Source organism: Coccinella septempunctata, chromosome 2, assembly GCF_907165205.1.
Source record: "Coccinella septempunctata chromosome 2, icCocSept1.1, whole genome shotgun sequence".
In the NCBI taxonomy this organism is placed as follows: Eukaryota; Metazoa; Arthropoda; class Insecta; order Coleoptera; family Coccinellidae; genus Coccinella; species Coccinella septempunctata.
Genome location: NC_058190.1, coordinates 32,798,662 through 32,822,068, shown reverse-complemented (window position 1 = coordinate 32,822,068; position 23,407 = coordinate 32,798,662). Strand labels below are relative to the sequence as shown.

Here is a 23,407-nt window from a genome sequence, read left to right as displayed (position 1 = left end):
TCAGAATAAAGTTGAGGGATTGGCAAGAAAAAGCTTGGGGTGAAGAGCTATCGGGGTGGAGATGAACACAATTTTCCAATTAGAACAAAATTCGCTCCTTACATCCATTGATTGGCGAGTCTTTAATTGAAGGCAAATTCCAAGTGGAGAGAACTGCTTTTAACAGTCAGTATCAATTTAAACTGAGTGGCTTCAAAGAAATTACAAACTTTGCATATCATTATACAGTTTTATGATTTCCAATGTCTTTGCTTTAAAAAGTAACGTACGAAATTTATACCTTCGGTACACACTGTTTTGCATAAAAATGTTCGTACAGGTCCATTTGTATCTCAAATTTACTACTATACTTCTTTTCAGGTATAATGACTGAGGAGTTTGTCCTCGAGTTTGTCAAATATCCTCTACAAGAGGTGCAGGGTAGCTGAGCAATCCTAAATGTTTGTGCCACAAATTGATAGACCTTCTGTTACTGGGGCTGTTTTTTGAATTTTTTCATATCGATCCAATTCTTACTATAGAGATGAAATGGTTGAAGTTATTGAAATCGAATTTATTTCGAGGTCAATGATAATCACTCGAGCATTCACTGCAGGATTGATTGATGTTTTCAAAGTGGAAAACATGCCGTTTCCTTAAGGTAGTAATGATGTAAGATGAAATAATAACGTATCAATAAGCAAGCTTATTTATTTTCGTAATAGTGATTTTTATTTCAAATAATTCACACCATATTTAACCAAGAAAACGGCATGTTAAGATAATATTCTAATTTCATCCCTATAATTGAAAAGGTTTGGTTAGGATAACCCATCGAAATCCAAATCATGCTCTGCAAAAAAAAATATCTATTTCTGACACTGTAAGTTAGGGCTGCCACTCAAACAAATGCCTTCCATTCTTTATAGAGGGTGCATGACAATCTCCCCAATTATTCATGAAAGGTGGCGTAATTTAAAATAAAAATTGACCTGTTAGAACAGTTTTCTACGAAATGCCGAAAATTTTGTGCATTACTTTTTCCTTACTGTGTAGACTATTTTTTATATGTGTTTATATCAAAATTCGCAAAAAAAAATACATAATCTTTCATCACCTACAAAAATTCCGAAATACGTGAAATGTAAAAACTACCATTTCATTAGATACAAATATTCGTTTAAGAGGTTTTACGATACTGTATCAAGCAGCAAGAATTAGAGTATTTAAACTCTACTACCCCTGCTTATTTTCATCGAGGAATCATCTCCCTAAGTCCTTCGCATTTCTTTACAGACACCCTGTATATGATACCGAATAATAATCAAATACCTAATATTTCACAAAGGTTGCCATATTTCTGATTTGGAGCTTCCACATTTTAATGAGCCTACGAGCGGAATTCAGCATCAAAAGTATGAACCCTTCATGATATTCCGGAAACGAACTGAAGTGGTTATTTCATCTGGAGTTCAATTTGAGTTTTTCCCCCATTTCTGTATTACACTCTCTTCGAAATAAGTCAAATAAGACTTCCGACTTGGAGTTTAATCAAATTTCGTCCGCTGAAAGTTTTATACTAGCGATGAAAAAGTTTCCCAGTTCTTCCACATGCCTCTACTTCTCTGCTGGTCCATACCCGGAGGGAGGCTGAACTTATTTGACGAAACTCGAAATGAACTCCGATAGAAGGGATCATATGTTGGTCTTTTTATGGCAAATTCGCGGATTTTGCAGTTTTCACACAAATATTATATGACATAACAATACTTCAAGAATAATTAGTGCGGTCTCGCAGTAAAACTACAGGGTGGGCTTTTTAAAACGAAACAGACGAGACAATCACCTTAATTGTTGAAGAAAGTAATTACCAATAATAATAATAATTATTTCGTTATCTAATGTTGACAATTAACGGTTACCATCGTAACCACAGAATGAATTAGTCAAATAATTGATGATTTCACATAGCATGGTTAGCGGAATGACTGGTACTGTACGAAATTCAAAACTAAATATCTCGAAAACGAATGCAATGAATGAGAAAAAAATCAATACGCTGAATTCAGGATAAAAAGGCCTTTCAAATGAGGTATCACTCACCCTATCTTTCCTATTCAAAATTTAGGGGTTGTTGTTCTAACACTAAGGGTTGAAGCGATATAGTTGTGAATTTGACCTCAAAAGTTGTCCCCCTCGAAACAAAAATCGACGTGTCCGAGCATTTTTTCGAAATAAATTTATTCCGCCCGTTATCTCGTCTGTTTCGTTTTAAAAAGCCCACCCTGTATATAAAGAATTCAGATTTTAGTCCGGTTATCGTCATCATTATAATCACTAGCACCATCTATGTTGGAAAACGATAGTGTCAAGTTTGGTGACTTCCACGCTTTGAATGAATATGCATTATTGTAGTCAGTGCGGTAGAACACCAAGTCCGGATATGTCTGTGGATGATGAGGTACCTTTTCTGAAAAAAGATAAGGGAAACACTATGTCCAGGATAAATTGATGCGAGAGAATTAAGACTGTAGTGCTTCAACGATAATTGACGGCAATGTTTTGTTTTTATTGAACATTTTGTTCGTGTCTCGTGACTTGTTCTTTCAAAATGGTAAGTTCGATTTCAAACAGATGAATCAATACTCTTCCCACGTGAATTGATTTATTGAATATCTTCTTATCAATTCAGAATAATGAAATTTGGCAACTTTGAGTATTGAAACTCAAGGTTAATTAGATGTCGCTTTGGCACTCTTAGTGTCGTGACTTTTACACCTTAAATTGTCAGTTTAGTGTCAGTGACCACAATGAAAACTGAATTTTTTCCCAAATTTCGAAGGACAGTAACTTGAAAAGATATAACTTAGAACAAATAATAATCTGAATTCTTTCTTGGAAGAAAAATTAAATTGACTTGGAAATAAGGAAGTATAGTATTTAATCAGAAGTTCGTATAATGAGTAAGCCTTTGAATTTGCTTAATATTTTTGAATCAATGAGAGTTGATAAACGTTGATTTGCAAAAATCAAAAAATCTAAAATGGATCGGTTTATCGTAATAATATCGCACTGATTTTGTATTCATTTTTACTGATTCGAATGTGAATGTTTCGCCGACAAGAATTGAAGTATTCGCAATATGAAAAAATAAGATGTAATACTGTTAGGCCCTTCAAAAACTACCCGGCGGAAATCTCCCATTAAAAATTTTCGATAGATTTATAAAAAAAAATCTATCTTAACATTTCATTCGGTATGGGTGATATAATATTCTCAAGGCCACCATGCCAGAACATCGAGAACATCCTCCATCGACCATACCTTAGATTTCGTCATAAGTCATAACCTGACAAATTAACAGAAACATAGTTTTCGTCAGAAATTTTACTGGTGGTACTTCGCTCGCCGCATGCGTAGTTTAGTTAGAAAACGAGTTTTGCAACCGAAATTCGTACTTATTCTTTTGTACTTGTCTGCATTCCTGAAAGCTTGTTGCCACTACCCCCTACCCCCTACAACCATTACTAGCCGTTGGTCATTGCAAGGTAGTAGAAAGTATATATCCGTAGGCGTCGTCGAGATTATTAGGATAAGTGGCGTTCAAGAAGTGATATTCTTGATTTAAATAAATGGAAAATTTCAGTTAGTGAAGTTATAACTTCACAAGTGAATAATTCTGTGTCTATTTTGTGTTGTGTTATGGAACTTCAGCTACTTCGTATGATGGAAAAAATGAATCTAATTCACTACCATTTTGATGGAATGTACTACAAAGATCTTCACATCATCCTCTTCATATGAACAAGGGTAATGTTTAATGCGTCACTACCAGTATCCAATTCAGATTTAGTTTTTGATAAGATAAGATAAGATAAGTGATTAAGGAAGATGAGATTTGTGACGAAAAACAGGTCTTTTTTTTCAGAAAATCAGATACTTCTCGTATTTTCTACTTTACATGTGCATTATTGTTTGATATTCAAAGAGACCGTTTACATGGTAAGGAGGGGAGACCTTCCATACACCCAGGTATTTTGACCTGGGCTTCATAGACCCTAAGGGGTTTCAGGCATAACTTGAAAATTACCATCAAGCAAGAAATCCTGTATTTTTTCAACAATTCTTTTCGAAGGGGAACATTGGAATATTTGAAACATAAAAGGTGACCCGCAGGCATTCTAGGGCCTAATATTACACTAAATATCATTCAACATCTTCAGCATAGCCCCAGGCCAATTTGAACGTTCTTATTTCTTCGTTGACATCTGTTCGACTTGACTTTTTATTTTACAGTATATGTGAACTATAGATTCTGATCGACTTATAAAAATATTTTAGTAGGTCTCGACAACGAATGAAAAATAAAAATTAATTTATAGTATATTCGAGAGCATCGTCCTTCATATATGACAATATGACCTTTTACCTCGTCTACCTCTTATGCTTCATTTGAGCTTTGCAAGCCTTACCTTCTGAGTACCAATAACTGTCCGATGCTTCATAAAATTTGTTGTCAGAATTTAATTGAATTATTCATAATCTCTTCATATTGATTTTAATGAAATAATGAAAAAGTTTGTTTTTTTTTAGACGAACCAGTAGCATTCATTCAGTTGTGGATCTCCTGAAAACATGTCATTTCTAACGATGTGTCCTTTCGGTGCATGTACCTGATTTTTTCAAGTAGTGAATTCTTCATGAAAAAAGAGGTTTCCAATTAGTCAATTGAAAGACAAAGTTTCATGTTTGAGACATTAAAAGCCATTCCCAATTCCCACAAGGTTCATATCAAGTTAACTTAATTCATTAATGTTTTTGATTTCAATTCTTCAATTTATCTTTGAATTCTTTCTCTAATAATAGTGTTGCTGAAATTTCGATAAAAATAGTAAATTATATCATATTTTATCATGAATGGGGTCCTCAATAGTTTTTTTGATGATAATTGCAAATTTAGAAAAAAAACTCTAAGAGTGTAATTTTTCTTAAGTTGTGTAAAAAACAATATTAGAACTAGAGCAATTGATGAAGTTTTAAAACTCAACAGATTAAGTATCTCTTGGAGAATTATTCTTGCTACTACCTACGAATTGAGCAAAAGAATGTATAAAAGTATGTACTACATGCATAACTTGCTTTATGAATATTCATTTAGCAAGTTAATTTTATGATTTTTCTAGTATTATGGGGGAGAAAACATTTACCTTGACGAATTTGGAACTGGAAAGTTGGGAGAAAATTTAGGAACCTAGCACGAGTAATCTTCTAAACCCTAAAATTTAAATTGAAATAATTTGAAAATCAATTATATATAAAAACTGGCCACGTGGTATATATGTAACAAAAGATTTTTTTGTCATGAATGGAACCTTGAATGGAACTTACACAAAAAACCCTGAAGAGGTGCGAGTAAACCTTCTTGTTAGAGGTTAAATTTTGAATTCTGGACTGAGAAGCAAGGTGGGAAGTTTTGGTTTAAATAGAACCATTAACAATTTGATTCTGCGCGTGCTTATGAAATCCGCTAAAAAGTTATATTTTTTAATATGAACGTAATTTCATACAATTGTTATAATTGCAACATTACTAAATCCATATGCTTTATTGTAGTAATATAAGTTTTGTAAGATCCTATTAGATTTGAAGGCGAAAACCTAGAAGTTACTTGCTACCGCGAACTTTATTCTATGGTCTTTCGATGACAGTTCATTCTTTGGTCCTTCAAAATCCTCTGAGTCATAGAAACTAGAAGTTACTTGCTACCGCGAACTTTATTCTATGGTCTTTCGATGACAGTTCATTCTTTGGTCCTTCAAAATCCTCTGAGTCATAGAAACTTGATGCTGAAATCGAATATAGCTCCGAAAGGTCGCACTGTCTGTACGATCGAGTGTACGATACTAAACTTGGTATTATGAATGGAAAGTTTTTTGTATTATAAAAATTATTGATATTCCTAGGTATGGATAGGTACCAAGTTAGTTACATTCTATATTTTCATGGAACTGAGTGAGATGTGTAAAAATGGAAATAGGAAAAGGAATTTAAGAATTATGTTATAAAGGATCTATGATAAGGTAAGTATGTAAGTATATTGTGGTTACTATGAGATTAAAAACAGTATGGTTGTGAAATTATACTTTTTGACAAGGCGGAAATATTGATATTGTGGAATTTTCAGATTGAGATTTTATGTGAAGAATTATTTTCGAATTCTACCACTCTTCTCGACTTGCTATTATGAATGGAAATATTTTTATTGTGGGATTTCAATTAAGATTCTCGGTGAAAAAATTAATTTTCGAATTCTACCAGGCGAAAATTATTTTCATTGAATAATAAAGGTTATTTTCTAGTTTTTGATAAGGCCAGTGATAAGAATATGGTCAGCATTCGGATACTTGAATAATCTCAAAAAAAAAATGGAATGATATATATTCCTCAATTTCAGAATACATTTCTTTATTTCTAATTAGTCTGTTATTTATCCATCAACTGACATAACGAAAATTTAAAGGAATTCAAGTATTTTTTTCATAGTTTTAATAGAAATTTAAAAGAATATTTCATTGAATATTCCAAGGGGTAAATTTTTACGGAATTCCGTGTACAGATTGTCCGGAATTCCTTCGGAATTCTTTCGGAAATCACGGAATTCTTACGGAATTCCCGGAATTCGTTCGGAATTCAAGGCATTCTCTCGGAATTCCCTCGGAATTCCCTCGGAATTCTCCGGGAATTCCAAACGGAATTTTTGAATTCTAGGAATTTCAAGCCACGTCCAATTTGAACAGCCGGCAAAATATGGATAATATACAAATAGAAAAATACTATGCAGTTTTTTACCTGACACAGTTGTATATTGGCCGTATTTTGTCGGTTGAAGTCAATGATTGTTTTAGAATTAAATTTTTAAAGGAAGATTTAAATCGATTCTACTGACCCAAAGAAGATGACATAGATTCAGTAGATAAAAAATATATTTTTCATGGTCCTATAAACCAATTCCATTCACTATAAGTGAAAGTGAAATGAATATTCCGAGGAATATTCATTTCTTAACAGAAATACTGAGAACCGATGACCATTATATTTATTTCTAGAGCACCTCATATTTTTCCGTATTCATCCTAAGATAAAAGAGATACATATATACGATTTTATAAAATGGCGAATTCGTTGTATCCCATCCGTCTCTATCTTCTTTAAAAGAGGCTGCATTGAAATAAAAAATTTGTTGTTCACGGTGGATTCGATACGGAGTTCGCCTTTCATGAGAATGTGTAGAATTTATTCGATCAATATTGTAATGATTCAGACCCATTTGATGTAAATTTGAAATCATTTGAGCGGTGTATCGAAGGAATTTTTTTTAGTTATTATTTTGTTGTTTTATGTTATGTTGCCACTTATGTACACCATAGGATGTTGTGTAAATAGTTTTTTATGTATCAGAAGATACTTTTCTATGAGTACTTCTTCCTGTTTGTATCACGAAAATGAATAAATAAATAAAACTACGATAGTCAATCATTCCGATGAAATCAATAAGGTATTGCTTCAGGATTGGAGAATGAGAAAGATAATTTCAAAAACACTTAGTACGTAACCAATAAGAAACCTCGTAAAAAACAAAATATAACTTTTTGATTAAGTTCGATGATAATAAAATAAAGAGGAAAAACGAAAATTTTTTTGTTACATTTTCAGCGTGAACGAGTTTTTTTCATTCATCAATTAGGGCCGAGAGGTTTTTACTTAGTTCAATTTCTACCGTTCTGAATTTTTCTACCAACAGTTAAGAATTGTTATGATATTAGATATAAGATATAAGAATTATCGAGGATAGTACTATTTAACCTCGTATTTAACTGACACTATTATTTTTTATCACAAACCAAAACGAAGAGGCATAAAAAGTCATAGGAGGTATTGTTTGAAAAAATATATTCTGTATGATTCATTCAAGATAAGATAAAAAACATATAAAATGCGAGGACATGATTGTCTATAGTCTATGGGGTAATTTATTTGTTCAATTACTAAATGTACAACTTAAAATGTGCGAGAATCAAATTATATCTGCTGGTACGTTAGGAAGACGATTTTCAAGTTTAACCGAGAGTTTAACGCTTGTACTCCTGATATTAATATCTCCATTATAATCGTTTTCACTTCTCAGGGAATCAGTATTTGAGCGAATTTTGGTCATATACAGCAACTTTTTCCTATTCTTTCATAGCAATCATCAGAATGAATTACATACTGGCTTCGCACCGGCATTTTATCGAACCAACGGATTAATAACCACGTGTTCTCATTGATCAATCAACGCTTCAAACATGCTACCAGACGAAAAAAATCGCTTTTTTTCATTCAGAATATTTTTTCAATATAAAATAGAATCAAAAAAATCACCCCAAACATTTGTAAGTTCGTTGCAGTCGAATGCGTAGCACAAGCTTTTGGATCCTAAAATCCTCACAAACAATACTTAACTCTCGAAACTACACACACTTTCACACACACAGAGCACAAAATTTTCAGAAGGGAATTAACTGGAGGGCTCGGAAACTGGGAAACACTTTCAAAAACACATGGAACAACGCATCAACCAAAAATTGGGGTTAGAGCCAGCGCTTCTACTTGGCGTATATGAATTCTCACTCAGAAATGCCGGGCAAACGTTGTTGAATCGTTCGTTGAATGGTAGATAATCAAGTTACGCGTATGTTCCCCTCCTTCCCGCTTATCGAACAGAAGGCCGGCTTGAAATTCTTGCCTCGCTATTGCATCTTGGTTCTTGGCTTGGCATTAGACCTCTTCAAAGGCAAGGGATTGATGACTTGCATTCTTCAACATCGTCCTTCCCCAGAAATCAGCCATCTTTTGATACCTTGGATATCGTCAGTTTGGACATCGAAAGTTAAACTCTAAAACAATAATTTCCCACTACTGATTCAATGTTTTAGTTTAGATAAAATTCAGTTAACAACGCATTCAAGCTTTCAAAAACCTTACGAAAGTTTTCACAATGATTTTTCATTCATCACACATATCCAGTTTCCATGTGTAAAATATATCAGGAATTCAGTAATATAATGAAGAAAGGTTCTGAACAACAAACAAAATAAAAGAGTACTAACTTCGTCTTCTTTTCTCCAATTCCTCAAGATTTCTTGCTATGATTGCAAAAAAAAAGTAACTGGAAACTAACAATGGTTTTTTCCATACTATCGATAACCATTATTTGAAAATATTAGAAAATTATGCTGTTTACTTCAGATACCTCCGTTGAAAATGAATCAATATACTATAATCGATACTGTCAACTATTATCTGTATAGAAATAAATAGGTAGGTAGGTATTATAAACGAAATTTGCAACACAAGTAGGTATAAGTAGATTTTCGGTAATTTTTTCAACTCTTATCATAGGAGTTGTCATGTTGGCAAGAATGGAGGTTTTTGATCAATTAATCTATTACTGAATAATAACGAAATTCAACTGATCGAAAAGAAATTTACGTAGTACCGAAGAAAATTTTTTGAATGAAATATGGTAATGAGGTCGAAGAGCGAATTTCAATTGGATCAAATCGTTCTCGTCTTTTGGGTCAACAAGATGTGTAATCTTTCAAATGCTCGATAATTGTGCTTACATTACTTGAGAGGTAGAGAATACAGGTATTGTTCGGTTTGTGGTTTGCGGTGAGAGGTAAAAAAGAACGTCAAAACTTTGACGAGGGTGAGGGAGCTATTTGTCCAGATTTTAGGAATTGCTTACATTTCTAGAATGATCTGGAATGATCTAGAATGATCTAGAATGATCTAGAATGATCTGGAATGATCTAGATTCTAGATGTACTTTCAACGTTCCTCTTCAGGAATGTGAAATATTTTATTAAGAATTGATATTGATATTGATTGTATGGAACATGAACTAAAAACTCAGTACTCAAACTAGATGATTTAATTCCAAGTGGTGAAATGATTATTGTTTAAATTGAAAGGTGAATATGAAAAAAGGTTTTTTTTTTGAGTTGGTGTGTAGATACGCAGAAAATATACATGACTGATCTGTTCTGTGATATACTGAATAGATTTAGTGGGGAAATATCTCCACAAGGATATCCTGAACCCAATCATCCAAAATAGAGTATCCCATAACTATACCTCCCATTCAATTTTATTTATCTATCAAAGGATTGGCAATAACCAATCACTCCAACAGTACCCGCAGTTTTTACGGATCCTATCGATCGAAAAAAATTTATTCCACCAATACGATCTCGCATTCTTTGTTGAGAATGATTTGAATCAATTCTTACATTTAATCAATTACTAAAAATCCTTATGAATTTGAAGATAAATAAATTCATGATGAAATATGATTTCATAAGGCACTCATTTATTCAATTTTTAACGCAGTCACATATACAGAGTGTTTCCTAATTGAATGTTAATATTTATGGGGGTGATTTTTGGGCCCATTTAAAGAAAAAAACTTCATAAGAACATATGTCCTAAACGTCTTACAATTCTTTCTTACTTACATGCATAATGTAATTTATTTCAATGCAGACAAACGTTTTTTATTTTTATAAGCGAAAACCATGCATCGGATTGAAAAAAACAAGTGATCAACTTTGCTAAGAAATGATTGGGAATTTCAAAAATAATTTTTATTTCAGGAAAAATCTGTGGCGTACCATCAATGTCTGCGAAAATAGGTAGGTCAAATTACGTACGAACGCCACTGGTGGAAATTTAAAAAATAAGTGATACATTAAAGAATGCCACTTGATTCATAGTACATGTATGACAAGTTTCATTAAAATATCTGAAGTGGTATTGTAGATATCAATAAACAATGATATATTTTTGAAAACATTACCACCCTGTATCTCAAAAGGTAAGACGTTTAGGACATATGTTCATATGAAGTTTTTTTCTTAAAATGGGCCCAAAAATCAACCCTATAAATGTTGACATTCTATCAGGAAACACCCTGTATGTACCTTAAAAATCACATAATCGTGAAAATTAAAATTGCTCGAAGCGCATCCACCACTTCTAAAGAGAGTTCACAAAAATAATACTGAAGGGAATTCAAATGTGTACCTAACAGAAAAAATTGAACAATACAGATAATAAAGAAAACCTTATTATTTATAAGTTGTCATCGAAAACCATTGAAAAAAAAGCGATGGTGACGAAGAAAAAATATAATGTAATATTAAATATGAATTACAAAAACTTTTTTCACAATATGAGGGTATATTTTTACGTAAGCTGACTAATTTGATTTCGAATTCAACGAAATCTAAACTAATAAATGCAGTATCTGTCTGTACATTTCGAATACCTGAGGAGAGAAGTAAAGCAGAGCAGACTAGAAAAGTGAAGTAAAGTGAAATGATAGTTGAAATTGAGTACAGAAAACTCATCCTGCAAAGCAGGAGGGTACAGTTAGTATAATATTATTTTGCATTATCTTGGAAAACTTTTTTCAAAATGTGAAAGCTTAGAAAGTATAAAAATCTATTGTATATTATTTGTTTGTTTTTTTCAAGACTGAATAACATGATTTTCACTAACATGAGTTACTTATAACCAAAAGACCCACGTAAAGATGATACTGTCGTGGTTTCGTATGTTATTCAGTGTCTCGTTTGATTCCTATTTATGTTGCGAGATATTCCTGAACGCTATGAATTTCAAATAGAGGACTCCAATGCAAACCCTCGAAAATTATTGACATCGAAATAAATTCTCGCTACTCCAGGTCATCCAAATATATTTTTCCATCGTTTTCGTTCGACTGGAGGATGCCTCCTCACGCTCAAATAATTTTGTGTCGAGTTGTTTCCACGTGCCAAGTGAATAATAAACTGTGAAGGATTGTTACGATACATCAAGTCGTTCACAATGGGATATATCACATTATTATTCCGCACTCGTTTTCAGAGTTTACAATTTTATATGATGTTGAAGAATGTCGGCAACACGTGAAATGCTGCTGCTGCTGCGTACGTAACGTCCGGAGTGCCATCTTGCTCGGTGTTCCGTATGAATTTTCAACGAGGTTTAACATCGAACGATTGTTTTGACATAGCGTCAAGTTTTGGCCCTTTGATAGACGAAAAAATGGGAAACACTGACGTGGGTCGGGGGCTTTTGCGCGCTTGTCAAACTAATAAACAGAGCGTTTATCCAGGAATTAAACTCGTCCATCGCCGCTTGTGGCTAAGAAAAATTAATTATCACAATATTCTCTATTTAAGGTTCCTGTGAAAGTAAGTGTCATCTAGTGAATAGTTAGTTCTGAAATGTCCTTTTTTCAATCGAATTTGACTTGACAGGGTCATCTTGAATATTTTCTGTTGATGATTTTTGATGAAGTCCCCATTGGATGTCAAAAAAGAATCATCTTCAAAAACACCCTGCATGTATGTATAGGGTATCCCAACTTCTAGACTAGATAGGAAAAAACGTTGAAAGAATACCTGGGCTCAATTTTCTTGAAAAGTCCATTAGTGGGAACCTTTTCACGATATCTTCATTTGTCTTGAAGATTATAACCATATTTTAGTATTTTGTCGATTTCGAAAATGTGCCATAACTTCTTCTTTTTCGAAACTATCTAAAAACGATAAAATTTTCATACAGGCACTCATGCATAATGTCTTGTACTTAGGGAGGAAAAAAGCTACTTCGTTATTTCAAATATCTACGTATGATACATACAAAAAGGGAGCTTTTCAAAAAAAAAATATATGTATGTTGATATATAACTTACATCTTCAAGGCTAAATCAGCAAAAAGTGAAATAATCACTAGCTGTCGAGTCTCAAGCGCATTATTCTATGAATGAAGTAGACATTGAATACTTCAATACATTATAATAAGAATGAAAGAGTGAAGGGTGAAAGAGTGGAAGAGATTAATTTTTTTCTCTAGATTATTTCTAAAAAGAAGAATTGCCAACTTGGCAACTTCCATATCAAAATTATCTGGAATCACAAAAATACATTACTTTTCTAATTGGATAATTTATTCAGGAACCTGTGGATGAACGCATGCTACTATTGTCTGGCCAGCAAGATCATCAGACCTCAATCGTTTGGATTTTTTTGTATGGGGATATGTTGAAAATGAAATTGTCGAGGTTCCAGTCAGTTAAAGCAGATAGCCAGAAAAGCCATCAGACATTTCCTGAGTTATGGTGTTAGAAAAAGATGTCGAATTTGTTTGAAGAATAAGGGTAGGTCCTCAATTTGAGAAATTTTTATGAGTTAGGTATTAAAATTAATTAAGGAAATTCAGCTCGATACCTGTTTATTCAAATTAAGTGTATTATAAATTATATGATTTTACTGCAGTTGTGCCAGCTAACAAATGAAATTTTATGAACGGAAAGTTTTAATTCGTATCATGGAGCTGGAGATTTATTGAGTGTGAACAATTTTATGGTCAATGGCTTCATAGAATTCTGTATAAATTGAAATTTCTCTAAAATTTTGATTTTGAGTAAGGAAGTACATAATATAACGACACATATGTGTGAATATTTTGGAAAAGCTATTTTTTATGACATGAAGATATCATCCGTATTTAAAATAAAAAAGTTATTTTTTCCACCCTAATAACAAGACATTTTTAATGTGTCGTATTTCCAGTAAAAAGTGGATATTTTCGAAAATAAAAAGTTGTGAAGTAAGAAATTGAGTAATTTTTGTTTGTTAAACTGTCTGAAAAGTTTCAGGTGCGTAGTGTTATTTAGTTTTATTGCTTTCATTGATCAATATTGTTCTACAGATGATGAACTTCTTCAATAATAGTTGTAAAAGTTTCGAGAAAATATCTGTTGAATAGGCTAAAAGGGAGTGCGGGAGACTTGATCCATGTTATGGTCGGGAGACATAATCAGTGGTATAAATATATATACAAAGGTTCAAAAAAGTAAAAAACATATAGGAAATAAGTGAGAGCGACTTTGAAATAGAAAATATTTATTTCATACGCTCATACATCTGATGATAAAAACCTTGACATAGACGATAGGCTTCACGTAAGAAATTGAAAGCGTAAATTAGGAACTAGTGAATGCCGTTTTTGTATGGAGATTCTTGAGGTATTACTTCCGCTTAAGTGCTTCATAGTGAAAAAGAGTTCAACTCTACCTACTAGTACAATTTCGTACAGGATCGTTTCAATGCCCTTGAGTGTTTCAATTATAGTATGATTTCATAAATCAAGAACTTCATCGAATGAATTATAGTTTTATGTATACTCCATTCACTTTTATTCTAGCACTCGGTTGGCCATGGAAATTTGACACATTTCACTCTGTATAGTACGAAAATGCGGGGTTAAGACGCTTGTCAAAACATTTTTGGGTTTCAAATCAACGCTATGTTGCCCGTTCTACGTAAAAAATTCTGTTATTACGTATTTTATCACAATGTCGAATCTCTTCGGAAAATATGTGACGAACATAATTGTAGTTTATACAAACTGATTGAAGGCGTACCAAATCCAATTATTTGCATTGAAAATACAAGAGATCAGTATAATATCATGATATGCAATAGCTTGAGGAAGGTTAATGTTCGTTATCTTCTTTGGCTAAAGTTTGAATACGTTACATCAGTTGTAGATTTCAAAAATATTAACCCGAAGATGAAATGCCTATGACGCAGTGGTTGGGAATGAGTATCTCCCGAAGGAATTAACAGATAATTATAAAAATGTTAAATTATTCAACAAAAATCATCTTGCATCAATATAAGTAGTAAAAGGAATTAATGGAAGTTTCAAGTCAAGATGAACTTCACCTTTGAACAAAAATTTCACATGAATAAACAGGACAACTGGCGCGTATTTGTGTCTGTTCATCTTAATACATTGATATGATAATAATTGGGTATTTATTGGTACCTTAAGACATTTACAATGTATAGGAAAAGTCAAATGAAAAATAGAAAGAAAAATCAATTTTCGGGAATTTATTCTACTATGACATTCATCGAAAATCCTGTAGTAAACTTTTCGCATTAATTCACTCAAACATAAAATTCTCAAATACCACCACTTTTTTGGGTCTCCCAATAGAAGGAAATTCTTTGTCATTCTCTTCATTCACAATCTTTCTGATTGTGGAAATATTCAGCTGAAATATAAGTCGGTTAGATTCAGATGAAACATTATATAAATTCTCTTACATTGAATATGTTCGTTACCGTCTGACGTATTGTGGATTTTAGAATATCAGGGTATAACTATTTGAATGAGCGGACCTGAATTCAAAATAGCACTTCCTGAAACCCTGTCTCTTTTTTCAATCACTTTCGGCATTTTCGTAATAAAAATTGATATCTCTATGATTGATATTAGTTGTGGCAACGGCGTTATGACATTAACGACATTTCATGAGTGCCAACCTTATTCCGTTCTAGTTACAAAAACTTGAGAAAATTATTTCATGGCCAACCGACTGCTAAAATAAATGTGGATGAGGTATAGTATCAGTCTTTTTTCCGAAATCATACAAGAGTGATAAAGTTTTGGAAAAAGACAGAAAATTCATTTCGGGATATCATTCGAACGTCGTTCGTCAAAGCTGTGTGAAACCGACCTCAGTTTGGCGGATGAATTTTCGATGATGTTCAAATCGGGCCGACATACTGAATGGCGGAATCAAAAGCGGCATAACTGGATGGATCTGGCGTTCATCCGAACTCGAGTGGGGTCCAACGTATTTGTTCAATAATTTACACCTGCCCGTTTTGCGAAAGTTCAACACGAACCGAGATTTAAATTTCCACTCATTGATGGATTGGGTAAATATTGGAATGGTGTTTATCTCTTCGTGGGTATGTGCAGGTGTTTTTTCTACCTCTCGATCGATTACGGCTCACATGAAAGGAACCTCGTGGAAAAGACAGAGGAATCCGTGAAAATTTTTTAGATACACGAGCAGTCGCTTGAGTAGGCAAAAAATCTTTGTGTGGAAGGCTTTCTAATTCATTCGAATCGAATTATCGCCAGGGATGGGCAGTGTTTGAATGATCTACTTGTAATTAAAATACGTGATTGAAATGAAAATATACAGGGTGAGTCTTTGACTCGTACAAATATTTTAATGGTAGATTCTTGAGGTCAAAAGAAACACCTTTTTCTTTTACCGTTTTTCTCGAATCGGCTCGGTTTAAAAGATACATAGTCTGTTGAAACCATATAAAAAAGGTTATTTTAGTTCTATCTCACAAGCGGTTTCATAGAATGAAATGAATTTCGGAATATAGATTTTCATTTATTTGATTAATATTTTTCGAATACGTCTTCCAGTTTTCTCATCATGACCATTGCGTTCCATAAAAATACCAGAATTAAAAGAATCCAACCTCTGAAACTAAGTTGGACGCTATCTAATGAATATTTGAGCGTTTTGTTAAATACAAGTAATCTTTATATTTTCTCGTATAATGCGCAATTTTCGAGTAATTTGATGCTGAAAAATCAAAGAGTATCTGTGAAATTTGAAAAATTGTGTAATTTGGATGAATACAACTCTGTTTAAAAAATCCACAGATGTGTAGTGTCACAGATTTAGCTAGTTATTCTGAAGGTAATTTTGTTTTTCCAGGGAGCATGGCTCATTATGAAAACTTAAAATGGCTTTCTTTTATCAGGGCCCAATCGGAAAAAATAGTATGGGAAAAAAGTGTTTCTTCTGACTTGAAGAAACTTTTGTTGAAATATTTGTAGGAGACTCACCTTGTATATTAGGTATTGGTAATCCATTTAATTCTAGAATACGTAATTTTCAATTGTTTTTTCAAATACCTCACGATTAGATATTTTGTAGTTAGAATAACACTGATTTGGATACCTTTCATAACTCTTTTCCATAGAGAATTACTTAGTTCATTGATTGTTCTAAGAGGCTGGTAATTGAGCTTCCAGGGGGCGTTTAAACTTTTGGATTCGCCAATGAGATACCGTGAACCTCAGTTGAAAAGAAGGTTTAGCTATAACGCCTCTCTTTACCTTTTGCCTTTCCATCTCTATACAAAAAAAAATCCATTCAAAAATACACTATACCACATAGAAATTCCCTTTATTGACAAAAAAGTTCTTCCTTTGCAAGTCCTGCAGCATGACGTCCCTCAAATTTCAATATCTTCTTCTGTTCTAGATCCATAACGAAAATCTTGAATGTGTTATATTCTAAAATTACTTATAACTTCTTTTTTTACAAGCGATTCCCATGAAATTCTGAAATCGTTCAATATTATCGTCATTTAATGAAATTATAATATTTTTATTGAAATCAGCCTCCTAGATTTCAAGATACGACTTTTTTTTCTTATGACGGCCATTTTGAGTTCTCGCATTAAAAATAAATAATAATATTTATATTCAATATTCGATTTAGTTTATTCGAATATATATTTGAATATATTCGAGATATTGTTTTTTTTTTCGTTTTTGTTGGATACGTAGGTCAATTCGAGAATAAAATACATTGCCTTCTTTGTATATGCGCAGATATTTTGAAAAATGTCTCCAAAATTCTCCTTCTCGATTCGAATTTGTACAAGCTGAGAGTGCTAAGACTTATGTTGAATAAAAATATTATTAATAGTTTTTCAATATGGAAAATTGAATATGGCTGCCATAAGAAAAAAATATGTAGTTGAAAGTCGTTTCTTGAAATCTTGAAATTTTTTTGAAAATCATATAATCTGTTTGAGTTCAATATTTTTTGTATACCTTGTTTGAAATAATTTTTGGGTTGTACTGTGGTTTTTGCAGGGATGTATTATTTCATCTAAGCGAATAATGTTGGAAGCTCTCTTATACTTTTCAAAAGAAGAGGAATGTTTCAGATGTGATTGAATTTTTTAGGGAATAATTGAGCAGAAAATGCGAAATTACGAGGATATTTAATCATTTTTCAACTACCACGTTTCGAAACTTAAAATAACGAAATATAGTGGCACAGCGCATAACTTTGAAGACATTTATGTGGCACTGAACTGCAAATAATATACCCTAGCAGCCCAGCTCATAATTTCGAAAGACATTCCTCCGGCACTGGCGCCAATCCAGTGGCTGGTCACAGCAATTTTAGGGTCGAAGGCATTTATTTGACAAAGATTTGTAACTGCTTTCTGACAAGCGCACAGTTCAACAACTTTCATATTTTTGAAAAAGTTTCTTTGGAATGTACCAGCAAATGGTTTGCTCGCTCTAGAAAACAGACCCTTTAGGTAAGCAAGAAATTTTCGCCCTTTTTTGGTGCTTGAGCCTCATCTTTGTCGGTGTTTCGGTGTCTTTATGTTTTGTGACGAAGACGACATTGTGAGAAACAACAATCTGGAATGTTCGGTTACTGGACAGTTCAGTACTCCACCATATGACCATAGGGTCCATAGGGTGTCCCGAAGATTTGCCATGCGGTGGCAGAGCGATGTGTCATTCGTCTGGGCCACAGAGCATTTTTTGGCATCAGTACCTAATTACAGTTTTTATTCAACTTCCTGGAGAATTTGCCCGAAAATGTGCAGTTCATTTGAATTTGTTCTCAAAAGTTATGCTAAAAATACTCCATTCACTTTTATAAAAGCACTCGGTTGGCCATGAAATAATTTTCTTAAGTTCTTGTTACTAGACCGGAGTAAGGTTGGCACTCATGAAATGTTGTTATTGTCATAACGACGTTGCCACAACTATAATATCAATTAATATTACACAAATGCCGAAAGTGATTGAAAAAGACAGAGTATCAGGAAGTGTTATTCAGAATTTAGGGGAATTGAGGGATTCAAATAGTATATTCAAGTATATAGAATATATTCATGTATAAGTAAATTTATATTATGTTTCATCTGAATCTAATCCACTTATATTTTAGCTGAATGTTTCCGCAATCAGAATTATTGTGATTGAGGAGGTTGACAATAGAAGGAATGTTGAAGAATTCATCATTCTTGTAATTATCCATTAATTACTTTGAGAGATTCCCATTCCCTAACACTGCATCAAAATTTCATCTTTGGGTTGATTTTTTTTCAATTCAAAAACTGATGTAACGTCTTCGACATTACTGCCATGCTAACAAGAAAGTTCCTATCTGCAAAATGTGATGAATATAATATAATATATGTAATCCAAAATCTACTAACCGGGAAGAGAGGAATCAAAATTACATCTGTCTTGCAATTAAGTTCTATTCTTCGACATAATATATAAAATAAAACATGAAGACTTTGTTGAAATACTATGTGTTATACAATGAAAAAAATACAAAAACCGGATTTTCTCAAAACCTAAATTTTGGAGATTTTGGAACCTTTCATGTTAGTAACCACCATTAACTCTTCTCAAGCAATTGCATATTATGTGTCAATAATTTAATTTTCTTCCAGAAGCTTCATAGGAAAAACAAATACATTCAAAAACTGATCCCTTTCACTTTCCATTCAAATGAGTAGATTATGAATCTTTTTGATCCGTTTGTACGAACGTTGATTATGTTCATCGCAGATTTTCGAATTCCTTTACGTTCTGACGTAAATTCACATTACGAGAAACACGTAATTACTGAGACTTTTACGTAGAACAGACAACATAGCGCTGATTCAAAAATGGTTTTACGAGCGTCATAACCTCATATTTTCATACTATACAGTGTGGAATGTGTCAGATTTCCATGGCCAACCCAGTGATTCTATAAGAGTGAATGGAATTTACACTACATACAGGATGTCCTGGGAAGAATTCGACAATCAGATGATAGTAGCAAAAGCAGCCAAAATTGAGCAATTTGGGATTTGTACAACATTTCGAGAACAGTCTTAATGAAGATTCACGATGAGGCTCAGCCGCCATTCCTCTAATCGATCCCCCTGTGCTAAAGATGATAAAAAATAAAAATGAAAAAGACCGCCATCTATCAGATAACCAAATGAAAAATGGGTCTAAAACGCCATATTACATCCTAATATCTCACCCGCAAGATATTTATGCCCAACCGTCCGTTCTTCAGTATCGGTCGATCTATTCTCCTTGCAGTAAATAAATTCATCATCCCAACAGATTCCTCCCCGATTCTTCGTTATGGTCAATGTAAAGAAACATCCGTCAAAGCTCGCGGGCATAATGCGATACGGATGACCTGGATCGACGACCCCCCTTACAATGGGAAAAGAGGGTTCATTCCTTATCATTTATAATTTACCGTTTTCCATCGGAAAGCCCGATACGTTTGGGCACTTTGATCCGTCATTCCCGAAATTATTGGGTATGATTGTCAAATAACTTCGAATTATGAAAGCTGTTTCGGCCCCATAACAATGCCATCTGCCACGATCGTTTCCCTTCAAAGACGACGTGTTATCATCAGGCAGTTAGGAAGTTTGTACATAAATGACAGTTATGAAGGGATAAGTCGTTGCAGAGTTTCATTATTTAAGACCATGTGAAAATTTTATTTCGAGGAGGTTAAACATTTTGTTCATCTGTAGGAAGGGAAAATTCTATCAATTGAAAGCAAACTTTTTCCTTAGTTCAAGGCCAAACAAAATCGAAAGAAAAATTTCCTAGCAGTATGTGGTTGGTTAGGAAATTTAGCATAAATTGAAGGTGAAATTTCAAAAGCACTCGGTGCAACATGATTTTTACGATTTCCAGCTAAACCAATAATGGTTCGAGTAATGGTTGTATTCTGCTTTTCATCTGTATGTTACAAATCTGTAGCGCACGATCGATCTGTCAGTGTCCGATTGACAGATTCGTAAATAATGCAATTCTGGAAATGTTCCTGTAACTATCTTCTTTGCAGTGTTACTTTTGAACTACTTATCGTAAATAGTTTCGGATTCCTGTAAGCTACAGATCACTGAAAACGTCTAAATTGCAATTTTCCTGTAAGCTTAAGAAAAGTTACAGATTGGCTTACAGATGACAGAATATCACCATAGTTGTAGAATATTGCAATCTCTGAAACTTTTTATCTACCAATCTCCAAAATAAACTGAAACTCATGGGGAAAATATTATACTAAAAACCGATTTTTGTTTTTCAATTTTTCTTTCTGCAAGAAATAGTATCGATTCAATAAAAATTACTGAAAATATAGATTTTCATGTGTGCAATATTTTTTCTGGAAAGGTAAAATTTGGATGACGAAACTCCCAATTCTCAAATTCCCCAGTGCACATCTTCTGCATCAAAATTGAAAAATTTTTTGTATAAAAAAATTTTGTTTAGAACCAAAAAATTAATCCTGTCAAAATCAGGAAAAAATCCCTCTTTGAGGGACTGCATCCATCCAAGCAGGGGCCTGTCAAATAAAAATTCAATGAAAGACCCACATTATTTTTTGAATCACCCTCTTTCTTTTTTTTTCTGACGAAAAGGAGCTTCAACCCTTGGTTCTCGGCCTCAAATTAAGCACAAATTGAAGTCGACATACACTTACGTGCAGAAATCATTTGTTTCATTTTGAATTGAATTCGGATCAATATTCACTCATTTCAGGGGAATCCCTGATACGTGCCGAAATTAATTTAATTAAGGATGTTGCTACTCGTGACCTACCTACCTTCCTTTTCTATTATAGGAAACCTGGAGCTAAGACATCATATGGGACCTGATTTGCTGAAGTTGGTGCTCGAAACTTGCAATCATACTGGATATTGATGTGAACTTCTGAGGCATACGTCAGAGGAAACCCGCTTGCTAATTAGTTCAAGTTAGAACATTAATTTCACTAATACACATGTGTAACTTCAACTTCCCTCTAATTGGCACTTTCGAATTAAAATGAACGGTACTTTATCGGAATAATTTGTGGAAAACGAGCTATGTAAGATGTGCTCATTAGATTTTGGTAAATTGAAATTTTCTAACGATCACGAATAAAATAAGTAAATCAATAATTCAGAGCAATCCTACATTTTATTTTACCACATTTCACATTGAATCTTCCACTGATGTATCTTCTAAAACGAAATCCACAGTTATGGAATAGGTACATTTTATCTGATTTGATTTTTTTTCAATTAACTAGAATTCTTTCATGAATTCCGGCAAACAGTGTGTTTTATGGTTCAATCTTATGAAATTTCTTGGACCCGGGACTGGATTCCCATGTTTTTTTTTCTAAACCAGTCGATGGAGATGTACAGGTCATATAGGGTGAGTCTTTGACTTGTAAATAGAATTTAACTGTAGATTATTGGGGCCCAAGTAAACACTATTTTTCTTAACCATCCAGCAATTTCGTTATCGATAAATATCGAATATTCTTCTCTTGATTTTTATTTCATTCTCGCTAATAATAACGAATTAAGCTTAGCTCTGATATCTGATATTCATCTTCAATATGTACCATGAATTTTTGTGTTTTTTTCATTTTATTCATTTTGTTATAGTACACGAGATGCAGGAACTGGATTATGTAAGAAACGACTATTTTCTATGCAAATTCCAGAGGTTTTCATTTTGTTTGCTGACTTCAAATTTGGGTTAACCATGCAAACAAAGTGAGGCGACATATATAAAAGCAAACGATAAAGATGAACGTGATCTTTCAAGTTTTGGAAGTTTCCGCATGTGCTTCATTTTCGTCCCTGGTGTCAGGATTATCGCCGTATTATGTTTTGCTCCCTCAGCAATCTTTCGTTAAAAACGTGGTAATCCGTCGGGGATCACAAAATAAATTGCTCCCAATAAATTTTCAATATTATATTTCGTTATTTTTCATGGCCCCCCGGCGTGAACAGGAATTGATAACCTACCACTGAGTTTTCACTTCTACCAGGTATGGAACGATAAATCAATTAAATATCTGAGCGAGCTTTTTTCCCAACATGTTGAAGGATACAGCTATTGAAAGGAATCCTGGAATAGGAGCATTTGGAACATTTTTCTGACTAGAAAACTTCCCCAAATGTAACCCCGAGATTAATGAACTTAGGCTCTATTTGAAGGACATCAACGTAGATTTGAGAAACAGATATGTAACTACAACACATCGAATGTGCCAATCGGAAACTAGAGTTCATTATTTGAACATTATTCTAGATATAATTTTTTTCTGGGAAATTTCAAATGCAATGCTAACTCAAAGCTACAGATAAAATGCGAAATAGATAGGTACCAGTTGACCTGTTAAAACCATAAACTCATATATTTTATTGTTCCGAGGGTGTTGGTATTTTATCAATTCTGATCGCCACTCTTAACGAATCACCCTGAATTAACAATATATTTATCCTATTGGAAAAAATATCAGCAAGATCAATTCTACAAAGAAGACGAAGCAAGTTTGTAGCTTCGTTTTTGGGGTTCCTTGTATAATATGAAAATATACAGGGTGAGTCTTTGACGCGTACAAATATTTTAACAA

The 23,407-nt window shown here is 33.3% G+C and overlaps 1 protein-coding gene and 1 long non-coding RNA gene across 5 annotated transcripts in view; one reads left to right on the top strand and one right to left on the bottom strand.

Annotated features, from left to right (window-relative positions):
• Positions 1-23,407, bottom strand: part of LOC123306396 (heterogeneous nuclear ribonucleoprotein K) — a 207,029-nt gene that overhangs the window by 83,882 nt on the left and 99,740 nt on the right. Inside the window, exon 1 of one of the 3 annotated variants that reach the window (XM_044888375.1) lies at positions 8,401-8,704. The exons of 1 other annotated variant lie outside the window; for it this stretch is intronic. In XM_044888375.1, the coding sequence (XP_044744310.1) occupies positions 8,401-8,409 (9 nt within the window). In that variant the 5' untranslated portion in view covers positions 8,410-8,704. Of the gene's footprint in view, positions 1-8,400; positions 8,705-23,407 lie in introns of those variants that run through there. One more of the 3 variants, XM_044888376.1, reaches the window with a different exon arrangement.
• On the top strand, positions 2,184-21,935 carry LOC123306397. Of its 2 annotated transcripts, XR_006536907.1 has the most exons (3): positions 2,184-2,593; positions 4,573-5,094; positions 5,163-5,320. It is a non-coding gene; the product is annotated as an uncharacterized LOC123306397 (long non-coding RNA). The 2 variants fall into 2 exon arrangements; XR_006536906.1 differs by lacking the exons at positions 4,573-5,094; positions 5,163-5,320 and adding an exon at positions 21,617-21,935.